The 24,133-nt window shown below is 40.3% G+C and overlaps 1 protein-coding gene across 13 annotated transcripts in view; it reads left to right on the top strand.

Annotated features, from left to right (window-relative positions):
* Positions 1-24,133, top strand: part of HUWE1 (HECT, UBA and WWE domain containing E3 ubiquitin protein ligase 1) — a 226,822-nt gene that overhangs the window by 45,570 nt on the left and 157,119 nt on the right. For all 13 annotated transcript variants that reach the window (XM_077479218.1, XM_077479208.1, XM_077479201.1 and 10 more), the window contains exons 2-5: positions 14,752-14,884; positions 16,254-16,324; positions 19,176-19,274; positions 21,266-21,472. In XM_077479218.1, the coding sequence (XP_077335344.1) occupies positions 16,280-16,324; positions 19,176-19,274; positions 21,266-21,472 (351 nt within the window). In that variant the 5' untranslated portion in view covers positions 14,752-14,884; positions 16,254-16,279. The remainder of the gene's footprint in view (positions 1-14,751; positions 14,885-16,253; positions 16,325-19,175; positions 19,275-21,265; positions 21,473-24,133) is intronic.

The raw sequence follows: 24,133 nt of genomic DNA, 5'->3' as shown, positions 1-24,133 counted from the left end.
CCTGTGACATGAAGTTTGCAGGGAGGGGGAAGAGGTGAACTTCCTTCCAGCGCTGAGACGGAAGTAGGAGCTGGGTGCCCATAAAAACTGGGTATCCAAATGTGGCATATTAGGGGGTCACTATCACTTAAAGTGGAAATACCATTTTTGGGTGGAACTCTGCTATTACTTCTGTAACTGGTCCCTGAATTTGCAATGCCCACATTTCATCCGCCATTAAGGGCTCTTGCACACTGCAGCTTGAAAAAGCTCTGTGCAGCCTGTTTTATTTTTTTTAACACATTGCAGAATGAACAAAACATGAGAATTTATGCACAATTTGCGTGGACGCATATGCGCGAAAATGCATAAGAAAAAAAGTCTGAAAAAGTTCATACTTAAACAAGACTATGGAGTGCAAGAGGCCTAAGGGCCGGTTCACACAGGGGGCGACACGAGGCGACACGACTTGCCGTGCCGCGACCTGACAAGTCGCCCCCGTTCTGTACAATGTAACCGTTCTAAGAGGAGCGACTCGAGTCGCTCCGACTCAGAAAAAAGGTTCCTGTACTACTTTTGGGCGACCTCGGGGCGACTTGCATTGACTTCTATACAGAAGTCATTTGCTCGTCGCCGCTGAGGTCGCGGCGAGGCAAGTCGTGTCGCCTCGCATCGCCCCCTGTGTGAACTGAGCCTTAAGCAAACCTGTTGCCTTAAAATAAAAATAAACATCCATAGTTTAGTGGGCAGCTCCAGAAGGCAGTATGCATTTTCTTCATTTCTTGGAAGCACAGAAAATGGGATAACTCTGATGCAGACAGTGGCCACCTCTTGTGATCGCTTGCACTCATTCCCTCACTGGATAATTTTTATGATGGCTGCCTCGCTAAGTGGTATGAATAGGGATAGGACAGAACACCTAGGGCAGTGATGGCGAACCTTGGCACCCCAGATGTTTTGGAACTACATTTCCCATGATGCTGAACTACACTGCAGAGTGCATGAGCATCATGGGAAATGTAGTTCCACATCTGGGATGCCAAGGTTCGCCATCACTGCCCTAGGGAATTGATTGCTGGCATCACAGTTGTCTGGGTGCAAGAAATAAAAAATAAACCCCAATGTTTGACACAAATCAGCTTTGCTGCTGCCTCTTGGCTCGTGACCTAATAATGTATGTAGTCACAGTGCTGTCCCTGAACAGTATGAAGTGGCTGGGCAGCCTGGAGGTGGTGGGCAACCAGTCTTGGCACATGGCTGGAGATTGAAGATTTGCACATCATGTTATTTTGGCTCCCCCTCCTGTCCCATCTTCAGCTGCTGGATCAGTGAGAAGTAGCCATCTACGTGAGTGTAGGAGATGTGGCCACAAATCCACCACTATTGGCTTCCTGGGAAGAAGTTGCTTCTGGCCCCAGAATATTCTGCACTGGGAAGGAGATATCGGAGTATCTGATGACAACCTGAACTTGGAGCAGAGGGTAGAGCCACAGGCAGCCACCTCCTGCTTAGTACAGGATGACTGCTTGTACCCCCTTATCAGTGGCCCTGAGTACAGCTCCATGATTAAGATGACCTCTGCAGGTGTCATTCATATATATATATATATATTATTATTTATTTTCCCCATACATTTACAGATCTGTGATATTTTGCACAATCATGTATGTAAGATATAATCAATGGATGCTCATTTACTTCCACCATAAACTTGTTAGCCAGTTTGAATCAAAGTGCATTTATTGTTTTTGCCCTCTTCCTACAGACCTAAGCTAACTCACCTTCTGCTCCACAGATTTATACTTGCCTTGACATGGCTTTGATTTTGTTTATATCCAGCTCTGCAAGTCTTTACTGTCTTGGCCATGCTGCATATTGCAGTCCATTTGACTTTTATGTGACCATCTCCAGTTATCTTTCTACAAATGAGCAGGCAGTTTTAGGACCGTGAAGAATTGCACCACTGTATTTAATACATCGGTGTCGTGGCTGTTGGCTTGCAGTAAAGTCATGTTTAAAATGGGGGGGGGGGGGGGATATTTTATACTTGCCTGCTCTGTGCAGTGGTTTTGCACAGAGCAGCCCCGATCTTCTTGGTTCCCCCGCTGATGCTCCTGGCTCCACCCTCCTGCCAAGTGCTCCCAGCTTGCTGTGGGGGCAATAGAGCAGGCTCTGGGTTTATTTTATTTTTTTTAAGATGTCTCCCTTTTTTAATAATCGAATTGTCACTGGTGTAGCCAATTCTTTTCCAAGGTCCTTAATAGAGGTCGACCGATATATCGGCCGATATTTGCCGTTTTTTAAATAATCGGCATCGGCCGATTTTGCTGATAAAAAGCCGATTTATAACTACAGCAGGACTTTGAAATGACTTCTGTATAGAAGTCAGTGTGAATTGCCTGAGTCGTCATAGCAACACTTTCCTCCTCTCTGGGCAGACTGCCAAGAAAAGAACTAAATGATACAATGTTTACACTGAATGAATGAAGTCATCTCTGTGTGTAGAAGTTCCCAGTTTAACCATTTAAAGACTAAATCTTTTCTGACACTTGTTGCTTACAAGTAAAAATCCTGTATTTTCTGCCAGAAAATCACTTAGACCCCCCAAAAATTATATATTTTTTTTAGCAGAGATCCTAGGGAATAAAATAGCGGTTGTTGCAATATTTTATGTCACACGGCATTTGCACAGAGGTCTTTCAAATGCATTTTTTTGGGAAAAAAATACACTATTTAAAAATAAAATAAAAACAGTAAAGTTAGCCCATTTTTTTTTTCGGCCAAAAGTTTTGACTACCTGTTTTTATTTAATACATAGGTTTTTTTTTTTTTAATCTAAATCATACATACAAGTAAACTGATTGGAGGTTTGTTTTGTTTAATAAATGTTTAAATGTAAGAAATTTTCTGTATCACTTATGAAGACTGCTTTCACACTGGAGCGTTGATGTTAAAACGCAAGTTTTAGCGGCTCTTTACCATCATTTTAGCGGTGTTATTTGGCTGCTAGTGGGGCACATATAACCCAGCTAGCGGCCAAGGAAGAGGTTAAATGCGCCCATGAAGCACCGCTGCCAAATCGCATTGCATGCACTTCGGCAGTGGTGCCCATTCATATCAATGGGCAGGAGTGGTGGAGAAGCGGTATACACCACTCCAAACGTGCTGCTTGCAGGACTTTTTTTTTTAAGATCCTGCCAGCGCATCGCCTCAGTGTGAAAGCACTCTGTCTTTCACACAGACTGCAGGGGAGCCATTTTGCAGGCACTTTACAGGCGCTATTTTTAGCCCAAAAGCGCCTGGGAAAGGTGTGTTAGATCAAGGGGGATTAAAAAAATAATAATAAATAAAAAAGGAAAAAAATTAATAAAATAAAATCGGCCTAACATATCAGCCCAAAAAAATCGGCATCATATATCGGCTATCGGCCGCCATGATTTCTAAATATCGGCATCGGCCAGAGAAAAACCCATATCGGTCGACCTCTAGTCCTTAAAGTGGTTGTATACTTTTTTTTTTTTTTTTACTTTTACCTACAGGAAAGCCTATAATAAGGCTTACCTGTAGGTTAAAAAAATCTCCTAAACCTGTACGGTTTAGGAGATATTCCCCTCGGTATGCGCCGCTGACTGCAGCGGCGCATGCGCACAAGGGGATTCTTGGCTAAAAATCCGGCAGTGGCCGACCGGCCAGGATGAAATCTCCCGAGCACATGCGCGGGAGTGACGATATCGCTCCGGCGCTGAGTGGCCGGAGCCGAGATACCCGGAAGAAACGCCAAGGGAGAATGTTGGCTCCCTCGGCGTGGATCAGGCCAGATGTCGGGGCCTCTTTCTAAGGTAAGTATTTCATAATGAGCTAGTATGTGGTGCATACTAGCTCATTATGCCTTTTGCTTTGCAGGTGGTAAAAAAAAAAAACATTAGCGGGTTTACTACCGCTTTAATTGAGATCCCCGTGTGTGGTCTAGCTTTTAATTGATTGCAGAAGATCAGGCATCTGTATCTGTAAGGTACAATAAGGGGTTATTTACAAAAGGCAAATCCACTTTGCACTGCAAGTGCAGTCGCCCTAAATCTAAGGGGTAGATCTGAAATGAGGAAGCTCTGCTGATTTTATGATCCAATCATGTGTAAGCTAAAATGCTGTTTTTTTTATTTTCCTTTGCATGTCCCCCTCAGATCTACAGCAACTTTACTTCCAAGTGCTCTTGCAGTGCAAAGTGGATTTCCTTTAGTAAATAACTATGTCATGTGGTAGTGTTGTGGCATTTCTTAGACATGGAAACAACCCAAGCATTGAAAAAGTCAGTGGATTGATGAAGCTGTTGAAGCCTTCTAATATACCTTGTAATACAGTAATAGTACATGTAAATCCAAAACATTATTTATTTTGGGTAGAGCATCGAAGGGTTAAACTGTCAGTTGGTAAATTTCCCTTCTCACATTTGGGAGATTTCCAATATAAAGGAAATTCCCTGACAGTTGTCACATGAACAAGTGTCCCCATTGGAGACTTTCCTCTCTATTCCTGTTCTGGTAGCGGCTCCAAAATGTATAAATTTACTCGTACTTTCATTCCTTGCTAAGTTGGTGGTTAGTACAATTAGAGAAAGCACACCCCTTATGGGGACACAGATGGCTATCCAAACCTCACTGGGTACTAAGCCTTCACTAATATATTCAAATCTAAAAATAAAAGCTTTTATATTTAGATATACACTAAACTGCATATTTTGACTGGTTACTAAGGAACATGGCAAAGGTTTTGCTTATTTATTTCCTGACTTACCAGACTTTTTCAATCGAAGGAGCTGTGCGGAAAATTGTCAGATGACCAGCGGCTTCGTCCAATTGGATGCAGTTACATTTTGAGTATTTTTGACAGCAGATGTGACCAGCTGTTTATATACAATAACAGCAACAAAACCTTTCTTTCTGCACTGTATAGCATGGATAGGGGAGCCTGTTGGACTGTTTTTCCTTCACCCCATAGGCTGAACAAAAAACATTTAAGTGTAGGTGACCAGCTATACTTTGAGAAATGGTAAAAGATTTTGGCACAGTAAAAAGAGAGGGAGACCTCCAAAAGGCATATTACAACGCTGAGTGCTAGTTCACACCAGATGCAGTTCCGTGAGCTTTTTTGCTGCACTAAAAATGCATGTTTTCCATGCATTTCAATGGCTGTAGTTCACACCATTGCAGTCAGTTTCTGCAGCTGGTGTGAACTAGAGCTATTGGACTACATAGAAAATACTATGCATGCATTTTTAGTGCAGAAAAAAGCTCACGGAACTGCATCTGGTGTGAACTGGCCCTAAGGTTGGATTCACAGCTATGCATTTTTAGTACTTTTTGCATTTTGCAGATTTGCACTACAGAAGGTGTTCCATAGGAAACCATAGTAAATGGACTGTAGTCCAAATCGGCAAAATGCAAAAAGCACTAAAAATGCATATGTGTAAATCCAGCCTTAGGGTATTACAAGTCAAAGTAGCTGAGATTGAAGAGACTTTGCATGCAAGTGTTGATCAGGTGCTTCACTAATTGAAACTTCATGGTAGAATGGCAAAAAGAAAGCCAACGTTAAATTGGTTCTAAACATCTAATTTCTTTCTTTTCCCAACAAAGTAACAAAATATAAATTAAAAAAAAGTTTACAACAGTCAAATCAGAACCTGGCTTGATATCTAATGCCCCTTTTTCACACGTGCGGACATTATGTCCGTATTTCATCCATCCGTTTGCAGATGAAATGCGGGCATACATGCATCCCTATGGGATAGCGGGTGTCTGCGGATGAACATCCACAGACACCCACTATCGTCTGCCTCCGCAATTGTCCGATTCTGCAGACGGAGGAAAATCCTATTTTTCTATCCGTCTGCAGAGCGGATCGGATGAACACGGACAGGCGGTCCGTGCGCATCCGATCCCCATAGAGGAGGGGCTCAGCGGGGACAACGGAGCGCTCTCCGCTGAGTAAGCGGATCATCATGGGGCGGATCATTACTAATCTGTCCCGTGTAAAAGGGGCCTTATAGAAAATAAATGAAAGTATGACCGAAGGCAAAACTTTTTTTTTTTTTTTCAGTTTTGGATAGTGGAGATGAATTAGAACATCCATCAAGTTTTATTGCTGTCTGCTCCCCCGTTAAGGCGATTCACTATCTTTTGTCTTGTTTTACATTTCTTATTGAAAGTAAAACAAATCACAAATTTTGGGTTGTGACCTGAAAAGTAATAGCAAGGAAATCTTCCAATAGGTATATTATTAGTTCTGGTGACCTGGACGTCCCCAAGAAATTCCCTTTTTAATTTGCAGAGATTATTTCTCACTTCCTGTATGGCTATGGGACAGAAAGTGAAGGGAAATATTCAGAACGGGACACAGATGGCAAAAAAAATCTGACAGGGCCCTCCTCTGCTTCCCTCAAAAATGGGGGGGGGGGGGGGGATGCCTATAGTGCTACTTGGAAATTCAACAATTGGCACAGCATTTTAATAGGGGCATGTGGCAAAGAAAGACAGTGTGTGAAGCACTGTATTCAATAATAGATTCACTGTCTTTGTCCTGTTTACCAATCTTGTTGAAAGTAAAAGAAAATCACAAATTTTGTTTTGTCACCTGAAAAGTAATAGCAGGGACATCTTCATATAGGTACGCTGGTTCTGGTGACCTGGAGTTCCCCAAGAAATTCCCTTTAATTTTCTGAGATTTTCTCTCACTTCCTGTTTTGCTTTGTGACGAGAAGTGGAGGGAAATATCCACACTGGGACAAAAACAAAAATAGCAGGGGAGGGTTATCACCCCTGTCAGATATCAAAAATGGGGGCGGGAGGGGGTTTGGGGGAGGAATTTTCCCTATAATGCTACTTGGAAATTCAACAATTGGCACAACGTTTTAATGGGGTACAAGCATGTGGCAAAGAAGGCATATTGTGTCATACAAAGCACTGTATTCAATCATTAAAATAACATTTTTTTTTTTTTTTTCAAGCAGAGCATCTAGTTCCTATGACTGAGCAAATAGAGCAACCGGACATTGTGCCCTGTATCTGTAATAAGTCAAGATAGACTAACAAAGAGAAGAACAAACCTTGTCTTCACAATATACATTGGTAGAAACTTTAGGAGCAAGGTTCAGTTCAACTTCTGGAATGGCATACTAGGAAACATACCAAACAGAAGCATCAAGGCTGACCCAAGGATCTTATACATGTTCATAGATACTGTTAATCTTGCCGCAAAATGTTCCTTTATTTTAACCTCTCTAATAAGAGTATAAATTGTGCTTGGTCGGTCCGAGTGTCCGCTTACCATCTGATGCCGGCTGTGGTAAGAACGTGGAGAAGTAACCTCCTGGGATCCCTAGATACTGACTGTCATTTACCATCTTAATGCATTCTCTGCCTTAAAGTTAAGAATGCCCCAATACTCGCCTTAAGCTTGCCATACATTTTTACAATTTTCTTATTCCATGTCCTTTAGGTTTACCTTCAACTATGTAGTGCAACGGCCTGCCTGATTGCATCCAAATTGGCATTGTTTAGGTTTGATTCCATGTTGAAAATTTTGTATACTGTATGGCCAGCTTTATTCTGTTACCTAAACACTTGCCTGACTTTGCTGTTTTGGCTGCAGCACTATTCCTCTCCTTTCCTGAGTTCATATAAAAAGAGTGCAGCAGGAACCATAGGCTTCTTCTGCTGTTAGTTGGATTCCTGTGAGGAGAGAGCAGGGGCATGGGACCGACTCGGGGGTGCCGCCTTAGCTTCCGACTTGCTCAGGAGGATGGAGGAGTGGACAGCATAGGTGGAGGACTGGCAAAGGGGGGTCAAGGGACCTTTTTTTTTATGCAATATTGTTGAGCAAAGCAGGTATGGGGGGATATGTGTGTGTATGTATGTGTATATATATATATATATATATATATATATATATATATATATATATATATATATATATATATATGTGTGTGTGTGTGTGTATATATGTGTATATATATATATATATATATATATATGTGTGTGTGTGTGTATATATATGTAGATATATATATATATATCTATCAGGGGTTGACAAATTTGCTTGGAATCTAGGAGCCAGCTTAAAAAGTTAGGAGCCAGGTCCGTGACGGCGATCCGGACCTGTCCCTGGCCTGACATGGAGACGAGTGAGGGGAAGATAGCAGCGCCGTCGCCGCCCCCCTCCCCGTCTCCAAGTCATTGCCCATAGCTCTTAGAGGGACATTTTATTTATTTTTTTCAAATGACAATTTTTTTTTCAATTGCATCTTAGTGTAAATATGAGATCCGAGGTCTCTCTGACCCCAGATCTCATATTTAAGAGGACCTGTCATGCTTTTTCTATGACAAGGGATTTTTACATTCCTTGTAATAAGAATAAAAGTGACACAACATTTTTTTTAAAAGAGCAGTGGAAAAAAAAAAGTTAAAATAAGCAGAAAAAATAATAATTTTTAAACGCGCCCTGTCCTTGCTCGCATATAAAATCGGTGTTCGAACCACACATAGGAGGTAGCGCCGTGATCGGTAGAGCGAGAGCAATAATTCTAGCCCCAGACCTCCTCTGTAACTCAAAACGTGCAACCTGTAGGATTTTTTTAAACGTCGCCTATGGAGATTTTAAAGGGTAAAAGTTTGTCGCCATTCCATGAGCGGGTGCAATTTTGAAGCGTGACATGTTGGGTATCAATTTACTCGGCGTAACATTATCTTTCACAATATAAAAAATAATTGGGCTAACTTTACTGTTGTCTTATTTTTTTATTAACTAAATTATTTTTCCCAACAAAAGTGCGCTTGTAAGTCCGCTGCACAAATACAGTGTGACAGACAGTATTGCAACAACCACCATTTTATTCTCTAGGGTGTTAGAATAAAAAATATATATAATGTTTAGGGGGTTCTAAATAAAGGGAAGAAGAAGAGGCAGGTAATATAAAACAGGCAGAGGAAACTTTGCAGAGGAAATTAGCATTGCTGGTTTGTCATACCAACAGCGACCACAAGAGGGCGCCAGATTCCATAAGGAATCATAGGACCGCAGAAGGACTCAAAGCCGCGGCCTAAATTTTCGGCCGCCGGCGGAACGGCCCGACGCGATCACGCTGGGGGGGTCCACAGAGACAGGATACCCCCAGCTGTGCTGCCCCAGGCGCGAGGTCGCTATTTCTAGTCGCCAATGCGACCTGGCGCCCGGGTTTTGTCAAGCCCTGTGTATGTATATATATATATATATATATATATATATATATATATATATATATATATATATATATATATATATATATATATATATATATATATATATATATTTACACATCTCATTTATCTCTCTGCCAAAAACTTGCATGACATCTTAAGTAGTTTACCAGAAAGAGCACAGACTGTGATTTACCAACATTTTTTACTTTTTGGCCACCAGCTTCAGTTCCTATGTTTAAAATTACAAATCATCATAAATACAATATCACCAATGTGAGTTATGGTAATCGCAGCATCCTTGGCCTTGGAAGGCTTGTGGGAGGTAGCGGATGGAAAAAATACATCAAAATGCAAGGCAAACCTGGTGGAAATGTGATGCAGTCTGCAAAAGAACAGGAGCCTTGAGAGATGATTTGTCTTCCAGAAAGACTTGGACCCCAAGCATGAAGCCCAAAACCACAGAAGAATGGCTTAAATACTATTTGACCGCAGTAGCTGTTTTTTTTTTTTTTTTATTTGGCACGCATGATTAAAAACAATTAAGCCTAAAGAGTAGTTAAAGCAGAGTTCTGACAAAAAATAAAAAATAAAAAATTTAAGTCAGCAGCTAAAAATACTGCAGCTGCTGACTTTTAATAATCGGACACTTACCTGTGCCAGGGTCCAGCGATGTGTACAAAGCCCTGCTTATCTCCCCCTCCTCTCTACGGCTCTGACGTTGTCACTGTGGGCGCCCGGCTGGGGCTTCACAGCCAGGCACGCACTGTGCATGTGTGAGCCGCACTGTGATTGGCCGGGCAATCATCTGGGACCTGTTATGTGTCCAAGATTGACGAGAGGGAGAGGTGAACTTCTGGTGCCCGGGAGGACGTGGAACCCTCTATATAAAAATGACTTGCCAAATGTGGCATGTCAGGGGGTCACCTCCCTTAAAGCGGAAGTTATATTTTTTGGGTGGAACTATGCTTTAATCAAGCATATTTTCTAATGGCAGAGACCCTGGAGAATAAAATAGTGGTGGTTCAAATTTTATGTCACACGATATTAGCACAATGGTTCATCAGGCACAAATTGTTAGATGATAATCCAGAATCTGGCTCTCTGCATCCCAGGTGGTTCATTCGATGCAGGAGCGATTTACATGTGACCTGCTGTGGGAGCTGTAAGCCTCCTCTTACTTTAATGGGGGTTCCTGCCCACAGATAATCACTGGGGTCTCCTGCAAGTAATTGCAAACGGCTCCAGTGGCAAGTGTGTATTGGGACCCTAGTAAAATACTCTAAAGGTGGCCTTTTTTTTTTTTTTCAGCAGCGGCTGGTTATTCGCAGTAGTAAATGAACAGGGTAGCTGTGACTGATTCTTCTCAGTAGCCACAGAAATGCAGTATAATAAAAAAAATCTTGTTAATATATATAAAATTGGAAATATACATGACACATGCAAAGAATCACGCAAAATATGAATGTGTTCTTTTTGGTTATATACATGATGATTAAGGCCTCAAGCACACTGGACGTTAAAATAACGTTATAAAAATGTCAGCTTTGCTGTGAGTTTCTCAACTTTTTTTAGCCTTTTTTTATTTTTATTTTTTTTTTACAATAGATCAAAAACTTTAAACGCTAGTGAGTAATGTTTATTGACGTTTATTAGCGTTAGAGCGCTTACAGCCGAAAAACTAATAACAGCCTATGGACACATAGGATAACATGATGGAGAGTTTAACCACTTCAGCCCCGGAGGATTTTACCCCCTTCCTTACCAGAGCACTTTTTGCGATTTGGCACTGCGTCGCTTTAACTGACAATTACGCGGTCATGCGACGGTGCAACCAAACAAAATTGACATCCTTTATTTTTCCCACAAATAGAGCTTTATTTTGGTATTTGATCACCTGTGCGGTTTTTATTTTTTGCGCTATAAACAAAAAAAACACAATTTTTAACTTTTTTTCTATAATAAATATGCAATTTTTTTCTCAGTCTAGGCCGATTACGTATTCTTCTACATATTTTTGGTAAAAAAAAAAAAAAAATCGAAGTTAGCGATTGGTTGGTTTGCGCAAAAGTTACATCTACACAATAGGGGATAGATTTATGGTATTTTTTTTTTTTTTTTTTTGTTACTAGTAATGGCGGCGACCTGTGATTATTTTTATTTTTCGTGACTGCGACATTATGGCAGACACATCGGACACCTTTGACACATTTTTGGGACCATTCACATTTGCACAGTGATCATGCTATAAAATTGCACTGATTACTGTGTAAATGTGACTGGCAGGGAAGGGGTTAACACCAGGGGGTGCTGCAGGGGTTAATATGTTCCCTATGGGAGTGATTCTAACTGGGGGGAGGGGACTCGCAAGGAGACCGATCGGTGTTCCTCTGTACTGGGAACACACAATCGGTCTCCTCTCCACTGACAGGACGTGGATCTGTGTGCTTACTTACACAGATCCACGGTCCTGCTGTGTTCCCGGGCAATCGCGGGTGCCCAGCGGACATTGCGGCCGCCAGGCACACACACACTGGGTCCTGAGCGATGCCACGGTTGCGCTCGCCCCCTAGGCGGCCGGGAATCAGAGGACGTCCTAGGACGCCCACCCAGGATGGGAGATCCCATCTGTGGGCATCATATGACTATAGGCCGGGGCTGAAGTGGTTAATGACAGTAGAAAAAAACATCTACTGCCAAAAACAACTGCTGTAAAAATGCCCAAAAACAACCAGTGAGGCCTAAAAATTAACTACTGTCTACTTTTTAGAGAGACCGGCTGCAGTGATATGCCCAATAAGAATAAAAAGGTTAAAGGCTGACCAGTCTTAGTATTATGCACTTGGACACAATAGAACCCCTTAAAATGAAAGATTTAAATAATGTTTGATACTGCTTCAAGTGTATGTGATCCCCCAACAGTGACTGTCTATTTTTCTCCCTTTTGGTTTATAAAATATACCATTTGGAAACTTTATGCAAAAGATCACTTGTTGATCTTGTCAAATTCAGAGCTGTCATGTGTCCCTTGCATCCTTCCCTTTGCCGAAGAACCCTCCTTGTTCTTATGGAGGACTGTAGAGTGATTGCATTTTATGTCAGTAGGACCTGAGTGTGTTGGAGTTGTTTAGCAAAAGACACTGGGCAGAGCTCACTGTCCTCTGCGTGATTTTGCTCAGGCGCCCTATTCGAATCAGACATGTGCTTTTCCTGATGATGTGGATGTGGCTTTTATCAATGTGGTTTTATGGGGCAGGTAACAGCCATATAGGATATGGCAATATAGCTGGAGCCTTTTGAATTGTGTCCTTTCGGTGACCCCGTAGATTTTGATGACAACTATATAATATGTAATTAAAATAACATTTGTGTGTCTATATCATGCTTTGAGGAATGAGATCTACAATTGTTTGAAGAATGTACAATTCAGGATCTAGAATATACAATAAGGATGTGGCTCCTGAAGAAGTGAACTCTTTCCTGAAACATTGGGCCTATATGCCTTAGTACTGCAAGACAAATTTTATATACATGAATTTATTGCTTTTAATCGTATTTTGTACTTTTACGGTTTTCATCTGTATAGTAGAAAAATTATTTTATAACTTGTGTGCGATTTCTCGGTGGCACATACAAAGTTTTATCCATTGTCTCCTTGACTTGTCTGGCACTTAAAAAGGGAGATTTATTTATTTATTTATTTTTGCTCACTTAGGCTACTATCACACTGGAGCGGGTGTTGGCGGTAAAGCGGGGCTATTTAGTGCTGCTTTACCGTCGTAGTGGTGCTATTCGGCTGCTAGCGGGGTGGCTTTAACCCCCGCTAGCGGCCGAAAAAGGGGTTAAACGGCCCACAAGGCAACACTTTGGCTATGCTGCCCCATTGTTTTCAATGTGAAGGGGCGCTTTAGGAGCGGTGTATACACCACTCCTACAGCGCTGAAAAGATGCGGCTTTACCGTCCTGCAAGCTCACTGCTCCAGTGTGAAAGCACTTGGGCTTTCACACTGGAGAGATGGAAGAAGCTCTTCACAGGCACTAATTTTAGCGCTGTAGTGCCTGTAAAGTGTCTCAGTGTGAAAGTAGACTTATAAATAAGGAAATATGTGTTGATGAAAACTTAACTTCACGTTTTTCTAAAAAGAAAAATGCGTGAAGCTTGAATATGCTTAAAAATGTGCTTCTAAATCGTTTGCATGTGTGTGAAAATAGGCCTGAAAATCACTCCACAGTTCCTCCTCCTTTACTTCCCAAATCTAATTTGAATAAAAATGTACAGAATACTTAGGCCTCATGTACACTGCTGCTGGTAAACAGACGTTTAGGAGCAGTTGGCCATTTTTTTTTCTACTGCCCCTGAACTGTCCTCTGTTATCTGTACATGTACACGGGGTCGTTTACAGTAGTTTCTAGGCGGGTGAGTTTAGAGGCATTTTTGGAACGCAAAACATGCGTTCAGAAGCTGAGTTTACAGCCATTTCAAGCACCAAATGTGGTAACTCACGTTTACCCACATTTAGTTTCTAGACGTTTTATCTATCTTGTTAAAGCTTCTAAAAGCAAACGCGGCATGAAAATGCAGTAAGACAGACGGTTACTATCTGTCAAGTCACGTTATAGCTTTCAGGAGTGGTTGTAGAAACGTCCCGTGTACATAGCCTTACCCTAATTCCCAGCATTTCAGGTGGTCATGTGGTGCGTTGGTTTTTTTTTGGGGTTTTTATTTTTTTGTGCCCCCTCCTGGACTGTCTTCAGTGTTTCATACAACATCAATAAGGTTGGGGGTGTAAAAAATGGATTTACGATTAAAAAAAAATAAAATAAAAAAAGCTGGAGTTGGTGTTTAACCACTTCAGTAACGGGTGCTTTCACCCCCTTCATGCCCAGGCCAATTTTCAGCTTTCAGCGCTGTCACACTTTGACAATTGTGCGGTCATGCTACACTGTACACATGACCTATTTTTATCATTTTTGTCCCACAAATAGTTGTCTCTTTTGGTGGTATTTCATCACCACTGGGTCTTTTATATTTTTGGTAAACAAATGAAAAAAGACCAAAATATTACAAGTTTTCTGTGACTGATGAGCACTGATGAGGCTGCACTGATGGACACTAATATGTAGCACTAATGGGTGCTGATAGGCATCACAGGTGGGCACTGATGATCAGTGCAGAGCCGCCCCCAAACCGTGAATAGAGGAAAGCCGATAACCAGCACTTCCTAGTAACGCTGTGATTGGACACAGCTGATCACATGGTAAAGAGCCTACATCATAGGCTCTTCACCATGTTTGGAGATGCAATCGGTCGGAGCAGCACTGATCTCTGCGCTGTGCGTCCCTGGGGGCGTGCATGAGTGGCTTGTTCTGCTGGATGAGAGCGCTACTGCCCGGCCCTCCCTTTTCTCCCTTTTGCTATAGGCTGGCCAGGGTGACATTAAAACCATATAAAGAATGAATTACAAGCTTTTTTTTTTTTTTACTTTTGAGCAGCAATGGTATTAATGAGATTTTGTTTTTTTGTTTCTCCTCTGTTTTCTAGTTGTTGCATCCTGAGTGCATCTTCCTGCGGAGTCCCTGGTTCCTTGAGTTTTCTGGACGAAACTTGCAGCCTTGCAGCAGTCTTTCAATGCAGTTTTCTTCTCCTTTCTCGTGCCCTGCTGGATCCAGCTAGAGTAGGTTTAATTTGGGTTTTACCTCCTACTTTGTTGCAGATTCATTTTCCAGAAGGCTAATGGTAATAATAATTTTTTTATCCATATGCCTAGGGCTGCTTTCACACTGATCAGTTTTTCAATGCATTTAATCCTGTGGAGCGCTTCACACTGGCCAGTTGCTATACAGTTGTGTTTTTCAATGTCCTGCATGCTGCATTTTTGGTGGTAAAAGATCAGCACCAAAAACACATGTCCCCAAAAGGAATGGAAAAAGTATCAAACGAATCTGAGATGGGGTTTTTTTTAATTATTTTTTTTTTTGGAGTCTCATGTTTTTTTTTTGGTTTTGTTTTTTTCACAGGTGCAAAATGTCGAAAAAAAATGCATGGTTTTTTATTTATTTTTGATTTTAAAAAATTTTTTGCAAAGGAGCAGTGTGAAAGCAGCCTAAAGCAACCTCCAGACAAAAATGTCTTCCTAGGATGTTAGTTATGTGGCCTTTTATATTCCTCCCACTCCTATAGAGAAAGTTATCCTCTATTTGCCTGTACTTCTGGTGACTACTTAGTTGCTGAAAGTTACATATGTGTTATTTTTGACAACAAATTTAAATTCTGTTTTAGTCTTAGGACTAAAATGGCATTTTAGGTTTTAGTCTTCTGCAATTGTTTTAGATTTAGTCGACTAAATCTCCAGTACATTTTAGTCGACTAAAACTCATTTTAGCCATCTAAAATCTAATGGGTGTAATTAAATTGTAATGCATTCTCTACAATTGCCAAACTCATTATATACTGCTGGAGTGAAAGCTCTAATGTGTTATTTATTATGGCATTGAGGTATCAACATGCACTATAGACCAATGTTAATTTTGAAGTCAAATTTCAATTTAGTTTTGGTCTTTTGACTAAAATGACATTTTCATTTTAGTCCCATTGTAGTCTTAGTCTTTTGCCTAAAATACCATTTTAGTTTTAGTTGTATTTCAGTCATCTCAGTTGTTTTAGTTGACTAAAATAACAATGAAATTAACACTGTTGGGATATTCGAGTTTTTGCCGTGTGTGTGTGTATGTATGTGTGTGTGTGTGTATGTATATATATATATATATATATATATATATATATATATATATATATATATATATATAATTTTATTTAAAAACATTATAAGTTTAGTGTTGCACGATTAAACGATGAGGATCGCGATCTTTATTCTAAGCAAAAAAAATTGTGATTTTTCATTTTGGCCAGAATCCTGCAGCTCTTAAGTATGTATGTAGTGTTTATTTTTTTATTTTTATTTTTTTTATCCATTTTGTTAACATGTATGTTGCATGCCATTATTTTTCGTTCCAATTATTTTTTTTTTCTTCTCTGCTGTGCAGCTGAAGGTATAAAAAAAAATCTGAAAATGAAGGTGGACAGGACGAAGCTGAAGAAGACGCCAACAGAGGCAGTGAGTATTTGTGAAAAATATATAGGTTTTTCCATTGTCATACAGGACCATGGAAATGCAAAACTTGCTTGAAGCAGGTCATATGCAACTGTCAATGATTTCTGAATATTGGCATGTCCAACTGATGTCAACACAGGCCCTAAAACTGTGCTTATATTGTTAAATGCACAGCACACCGTGTAGTGCAACATGGCAGAAATGCACCACACTGCAACACTTGATTCTTATATCACTATAGTGTAAATTCTAACTTTGCTTGCCTCACTACTACCTGGCTGTCAGTGGCCAGCACAGTTCTTATACTAATGGGTCTTACATAGCCATATCTTCCACTAGAGTTAACTGTAGCATATTTAGCTTTGTAGGTACGTGTTCTGAGGCTGTCATCCCTATTTTTCCTTCTCTACTTGTGAGAGAGAGATGCCATCGTGGAATAAGCCTGTACATTTTAGGTGCACCAACACTTGATATGCATGTCTTGCTCTAGGTCAGTGACTATAAAATGATTGGATAAGGGTGAATGTTATAGAAGGTACATCAAGTTCAGTTGGTGAGCATTGCCTATAGACAATGGATGTCAAGTAGGGCTGCAACTAACGATTATTTTCATAATCGATTAGTTGGCCGATTTGTTTCGGTTAATAACCTTAAAAAAAAAAAGTGGGTCAAATTGACATTCATTTTCAACCACAGTTACAGGAAAATTTGGAAATGGAAAACTTCTCGGTCGAAGAAATTTGCAAACAGTGTTTGTGGTTTTTGTTCAGAAATGAAGTGAAAATTTCAAACAAAATTCTTTCAGTGAATGTACAAAGATTTTTTCATCTGAATCTTCTCACCTGAAAATTGATCCGTGAGGCCAGCATAAAGCTCAATAAACATCTATGCAGTTTTTGCTTTTGATCTGTTTCTGCAGTGCTTTTTGCTGTGCGTTTTTGATTTTTTGCGCACGTGATTTTACTGCAATTTGCGTTTTTTGCATTTTTTTTTGGGCAGATAAAAAAAAAAAAAAAAACACAAATTGCTGCAAAAACACATTACATTCTTCTCTGCAGCTTCTCCATTAAAGTATATTGAACCAAAAAAGCACAGTTTTGCGTTTAAAAGTCCCTGACCCTTTCCAAATATGCAGCAGCTGAAAAAAGCACAGATATGAACGTGTCCCATAGGAAACCATGTAAATGAACTGTAGTGCGTTTCTGCAAAAAGCATCATTAAACATATAGATGTGAACCAGGCCTAAGACGTTTAGTAACGTAATGGGCTTATAAAGACTAAAATTAGCCCTTTATAGTACAAAAAAAGCAGATGACTACTGGAAGGGGTTCATTTTTTTTTTTTTACTGTAGAACAGTGAAAGTAATATTTACAGTAGTGATTATATTTTTGTACTATAAAGGGTTCATTTTAGTTTTTTTTAAACCCCATTATGTTACTTCATTTCATAATTGATTAGTTGTTTCAGCCCTAATATAAAGGCTTTGGTTAAGGGTCATGCATTCTCATAGGACAGTGATGGTGAACCTTTGCACCCCAGATGTTTTGGAACTAAATTTCCCATGATGCTCAACAACACTGCAGAGTGCAAGAGCATCATGGGAAACGTAGTTACAAAACATCTGGGGTGCCAATGTTCGCCATCACTGTCATAGGACATTCGTGGGAGAATGTAAACTCCTGCAAACTTTAACCAGACACGCATAGAAGGCAAAAAAGACTGCTCTAACTGCTGATGAGAAAAGGTATTTGGCAGTTTATATTAGAGGTCGACCGATTTATCGATTTTATTCCTTTTTTTTTCTGTTTTCTTCTTCTTTTTTTTTTTTTTTTTTTTTTTTTTTTTTAAGCATCGGTCACAAACTTAGCAATGTTATCAATATTGCTTCAAGGGGTTTTTCTTTAGAGTGGACGGTCAGTTTTCTTGTAATTACAGCCAATGCGGCTCAGCAGCCGCTCGGCTGTTATGACAGGCAGTGGGAGGGGACACCCCCTTTCCTGACACTCTGCCCGGGTCTATCGTCCCATTTGGACGTCCCACATGTCTGCCGGCTGGCTGAAGACCCAAACAAAGCTGAAGATCTAGTAACCCGGAAACCATATCATGACATCCCTTCCAGATTACTGGCATCCTAAAGGCGCCAGTTTTAAAAAAATAGAAAGTTTTAAAAACTGATCTTGACATTTTTAATACTTTCAGGTGAAAAGGAGGGGTTTGTGGTCTTATAGGCCCCAGATCCCTCCATAAAGAGTACCAGTTACCACCTATTTCTGTCACAAGGGGATGTTTACATTCCTTGTGACAGCAATAAAAATGGTAAAAAAAAAACCTAACTGTAAATAATTTCAATCTGCAGAAAATGGGCACCTGATATCGGCTGTCAGCCTGAAAGGCAGCTGAAAAATCGGTGTCGTCCCCTAGTTTATATTTACTAAAACTATTGCATTTCTGTTTACTCTGGGAGACCAGATATAGTGAATGCAGGCTCCTGGGTTTAGTAAGCATTTACTGTTAGAAGCTGAGAAGGCCTGTGAATTCTAACATCAAAGGTGATGGCTAAGGTGCTCCTCACCCCATCGGCCATAGCAGCTCCCATATATTTAACATAACTCTATTAAAAGCGATCATCTGAAAGGTAAAATGACTTTACACTTATTTGATGGAGACACAACATTGTGTGCTCTCGCTAGGGAAGGTTTGGATGCTAATGCTTTCGCTAACCTCTTCCCCCTCAGGATGGAATGTTGCTAGCAGCACTGCAGTAATCTGATACTGAGAAATAAAGCTTAATCTAATTATTTTACATTATTGTATACTGTGCTTATATTTTTCTTGTGTCCATTTTCCCTACAGCCTGCAGATTGCAGGTCTCTGATTGACAAGTTGAAAGTTTGCACAGATGAGCAACTTCTGCTCGAGCTACAGCAGATCAAAACATGGAATATTGGAAAGGTATGCGATCAATATTCATTTTTGAATAGTGATAAATCTTATGACTTGTTAGGAATTGCTTTAAAGTGTTTGTAAAAGTAAAAATATTTTTATTTTATAATTGGAAACGTGTCATAGTTTTTGGGTTTTCCACAGAGCAGCCCGACCCTCCTCTTCTGGGGTGCCCTGTCTGCACTCCTGGCTACTCCCCCTTACCGAGTGCCCCCATAGCAAGCTGTTTTCTATGAGGACACAATCCCAAGCCGCATACAGTTTGTCCGTAGACCTACACAGTGCAGCTCAGCCCCACCTCTGCTCACTCCACATGTGATTGACAGCAGCGGTAGCCAATGTCCCCCACTGCTGCCTCCATGTCCAGTGAGGGGTGAGAGAGGCACTACTCTTAGGCACATTGCTGGTTCTTTTGCACAGAAGGTGTTTACCTTAATGCAGATAAAGCATTAGGGTAAAAAAAAATTCAACCTTTACAAGCACTTTATTTTTAATTTATTAAATGTGTCATATTGTATTGACTTTTTTTGTCCTCTAAAAACAGTATTTCATTTTGGTCCAGTGTAGCATCCATGTGGTGGTTTCAGGTTGCTTGCATGGTTTTGTGCTTCTAGCACCTACAACCAGTCATTTTTGACTAATTGTTTCCTTGGGTCTGAGAGGTTCTCCCACTACTGTTTCTTTACCTGCTTTCTCCCCCATTTTTCTTTTTTCATTACCCCCATTACTGTTCCTCTCGGTAGAATCATTTATCACGTATATTCTGCTGATTAAAAGCTGATGTAAATTGGGTGAAGATGATTTTTGAATCCTTTGCTTTTTAACCACCTCGCGCCGGGAGGACGTCCTGGGACGGCCTCAACTTTCGGGAGTTATATCTGAATGATGCTGGAGGTTACAGACATCATTCGGATATCAGCATTTTCAGCCAGCGATTCCCTGCACCATAAGAATGATCATAGCGGCGGTTTCCATCGGTGAGTCGGTCAGAGGATCCACCGGCCCCCAGATGGTATCATAGAGATTTCCGGCGGACCAGATGCATTCAAAATAACGGCGCCACCTTGGCTGGGAAGCTGTGTTTTTTTTTTTCCCAGCCTAGAGGTGAGATATGGGGTCTTATTGACCTCATATCTCACTGTAAATAGGTCCGATCATGCTATATTCCTATTACAAGGGATGTTTACATTCCTTGTAATATGAATAAAAGTAATCAAATTTTTTTTTTAAGTGTCAAACTAAAAAAATAAAAGTTAAATTAACAATAAAAAAAAAAAAAAAAAAAAAAATATTTAAGTGTCCGTGAGCTCGTACTCAGAAGCGATATGTAAGTCCCGCCCACATATGAAAACGGCGTGCAACCACACATGTGAGGTATCGCTGCGAACGTTAGAGCGAGAGCTATAATTCTAGCCCTAGACTTCCTCTGTAATGTAAAACATGTAACCAGTAGAAATTTTTAAAGCGTCCCCTATGGGGATTTTTAAATACCAAAGTTTGGCGCCATGTCACGAGTGTGTGCAATTTTGAAGCGCGACATGTTGGTTTTTTTTTATTATTTTTTTTGAGCATGAAATTGTTTTTTGTTTTTTGTTTTTCTGAAAAAAACGTGTTCGAAAAATTGCTGCGCAAATACCAAGTGAGATAAAAAGTTGCAACAACCGCCATTGTATTCTCTAGGGTCTTTGCTTAAAAAAAAAAACATGTATAATGTTTGGGGGTTCTATGTAATTTTCTAGCAAAAAAATTAAATGAATTTTACATGTAGGAGAGAAATGTCAGAATTGGCCTGGATGCTTAGTGGTTAAATTTTGTCCTATCGTGGTTGTACACTGCACAATGTCTTTTGATATGCAACTTCCTTTGTAAAATTTTAAAAACTTGTTTCAATAAAAATGTATCTAATTAAAAAAAAAAAACAACTTCTTATATATTTTTTTTTTTTTTTTAAAGAATCAAATTTGTTCTTTACTAATTTATTAATTTCTGTTTATTTGTAGTGTGAGCTCTATCACTGGGTGGACCTGTTGGATCGCTTTGATGGGATCCTAGCAGATGCTGGGCAGACTGTGGAGAATATGTCGTGGATGCTGGTGTGTGACAGACCTGAGAAGGAGCAGCTTAAAGCACTTCTGCTGGCAGTTCTCAACTTCACTGCTCTGCTTATTGAATACAGCTTCTCTCGCCATCTCTATAGCTCCATTGAGGTATGTGTTCATTGTATAGAGTTTCCCAAAAGACTTTCCTTTTGGATGTTTAACTTTGCAAAACGGAGCATACGTATGTAGTAGATGTTCACAAACTGTGTTATCCAATACATGTATTGAAATACCACAAATTATGGAACTCGCATGTTCCTGCATCATGTCTCTTTAAATCTGCTGCCCTATCTTGCACAAACTTTTTTTTTTTTTTTTTTTTTTTTTTTTTCATGCAGCAAAATCTTAACCTGAATACTTGTAGTGCTTGATATTGAGGCATGAGAATATCTCTGCCAGCTGACTAGATTGACTTCTGAATGGTCCTTTTCTCAATTTCATGGAATTGCTAAAAAGCTAATTTTTTTATTTTATTTTTTGTAGCTTGTTTTGTGCCTTGTATGAAAATTCAACCCTTCATCTTTTATTTTTTCTATATTTTCTTTATTTTCTTAAATATAGAGACAGGAAGGGATAGGAGCAGATTTGTCTAGTTTTAAATGCTCTGTTCTCATTGAGGGGATTTCCAATCTCCTTTTTTTTTTTTTTTTTTTGGCAAACGCAGTCTGGACTGGAACAAAAAACGGCAAGGGGCTTCACAGACAAAATTATGGCAGATTTTCTAAACGTTCCCATTCTGGTTGAAGATGTATTTTTATTGCTGCCTTTTTTATAGGAGGTACCAAAAGCTGCTATCTTAATTTCCCTGCAGCACCAGTTTGCAACTGGAGCCCCAAGAAATATAATTGGTACTTCCGCTTGATGTTGCATGTATAACACCAATGAAGTGGCTCCATAAAGTTGCTCTCTGCTAGGTTTGCATGCTCTCATATTTGGCATCCTAATGCCGCATACACACGATCGGAATTTCAGCCAGCAAAAGACTGAGAGCTTTTCATCGTAAAGTGCAAACGTGTGTATGCTCCATCGGAATTTAGCTGGCCGAATTCGTGCCAGCAAAAACTTGAGAGCATGTTCTCAATTATTCAGACGGAAAAAACGTGCAAATTCTGATCGTGTTATGCAATTCCGACGCGCAAAAACTCACGCATGCTCAGATTCAACTACGAGATGGAAGCTATTGGGTATTGAACTTCCTTTTTCTAGTCTCGTCTTACATGTTGTACTTCATTGCGTTCTTGACGGTCGGAATTTGGTGTGACCGTGTGTACGCAAGACAGCCTGAGCGAAATTCCGTCGGAAAAACCATCAGAGCTTTTTGCATCCAAAATTCTGATTGTGTGTGCGCGGCATTAGGGTGTTTTCTACAAAATCTGATGGTTTTCTGGTATGGGCAGATTGGTAAACGTCTCGCAAGAATTATTGCAGTGCACAATCTACCTCTCCTGGGACTTGCTACAACCTCTATGCAGCCCAGCCAGTGTTTTCTAGTGACAGCAGTTAAAGCAGTATTAAAACCCAAAACAAAAAAATAAATATATTGCTATCATTAGATGTAGTGGCTGTAGTAGTCCCCCCCCCCCCCCCCTGATAATCTGACCAGTAACGCACCTCCTGTATTACACAAGCTGCACTCTAGATAAGTGAGCACAGGGGGCAATAGCACTTTCAGTCTGGGGGAAGGGCTCAGTTAGAAGTAATAGCAGAATTAAATACACAAACAAATTGAAGCTGAAGTCCTGCTAATACTTTTTAATCTGTTAAAGCGGTTTTGTACCTAAAATGTTCTTATCTAAATCGCATGTTAACATAGTTACAGTAATGAAGATTGAAATAAAATATTATTCAGTACTTACCTTATATTTGTGATGTTTGTGCCGACTTCCGGGCTGTCCTCCCATGGGAGTAGGCGTGGTTATCGTCCTCGCAATGGTCCCTGGGAAATTTCTTAGCTATTTCCCAAGAATCCATGGGGGACATAGTAATGCCGAAATCTCGTGAGATTTCGGAAGGAGGACGCCGGTCACGTGACGAGGGCGTGTCCAAAATTGCCATTTTGGTTGATGGCAGCCGGAAACTTTTACAGAGCTGCTCACTGCTATCAGTGAGCATGCGCGAGATGGAGCGGTGGATGCTGGGAGCCCAGCGTCATCGCATACAGGAAGTAAATGCCTGTGGGCTTCAGACGCCCACAGTAAAAATAGAAACCGCCGGACTGCTTTTTTAAAAGTTTCCCATTGCAATAAAATCGTCACGCCGGGGGTCAAAAACACGCCGATCGTGACTGCTAAGAGACGGTAGGAATCGCCCACCAGTGATAAGAAAAAAACAAAACCGCAGCGGAATCCTGCTTTAAAGCAAGCCCTTTTTTTTCCTTTTTGGAGAAAATCAACTGTCAGTGTAAAATGGTCTGTTTCATTCCTGTAAATGAGAGGGGGTTTTGCTAGTGAAAAACTGACTTACTGGCTTGATCACCAGATGAAAATAGAAGGAAGCCTAAAAAAGAAGCTAATGCAGCTATCACATCTAATAGGCTAAGGTAGGTAAGCTGCAATATGTTTGCTTTTGGATTTAAAGTGATTTTCAAGTCTTGTATTTTATATAAAAATAACAAACCTGTCCTACTTGCCTGCCCTGTGCAGTGGATTTGCACAGAGCAGCCCAGATCCTTCTCTTCTTGGGTCCTTCATCTGTGCTTCATAGAATGCATGAAGATAAAAAAACAAAACCTTCTGACGTTACAGCCACTTTAATACTACTCTAACACCT

Source organism: Lithobates pipiens, unplaced genomic scaffold (genome assembly GCF_037356315.1).
Source record: "Lithobates pipiens isolate NorthernLeopardFrog02 unplaced genomic scaffold, aLitPip1_a1.2 Scaffold_1, whole genome shotgun sequence".
NCBI lineage: Eukaryota > Metazoa > Chordata > Amphibia > Anura > Ranidae > Lithobates > Lithobates pipiens.
This window is presented reverse-complemented; position numbering and strand designations above follow the sequence as displayed.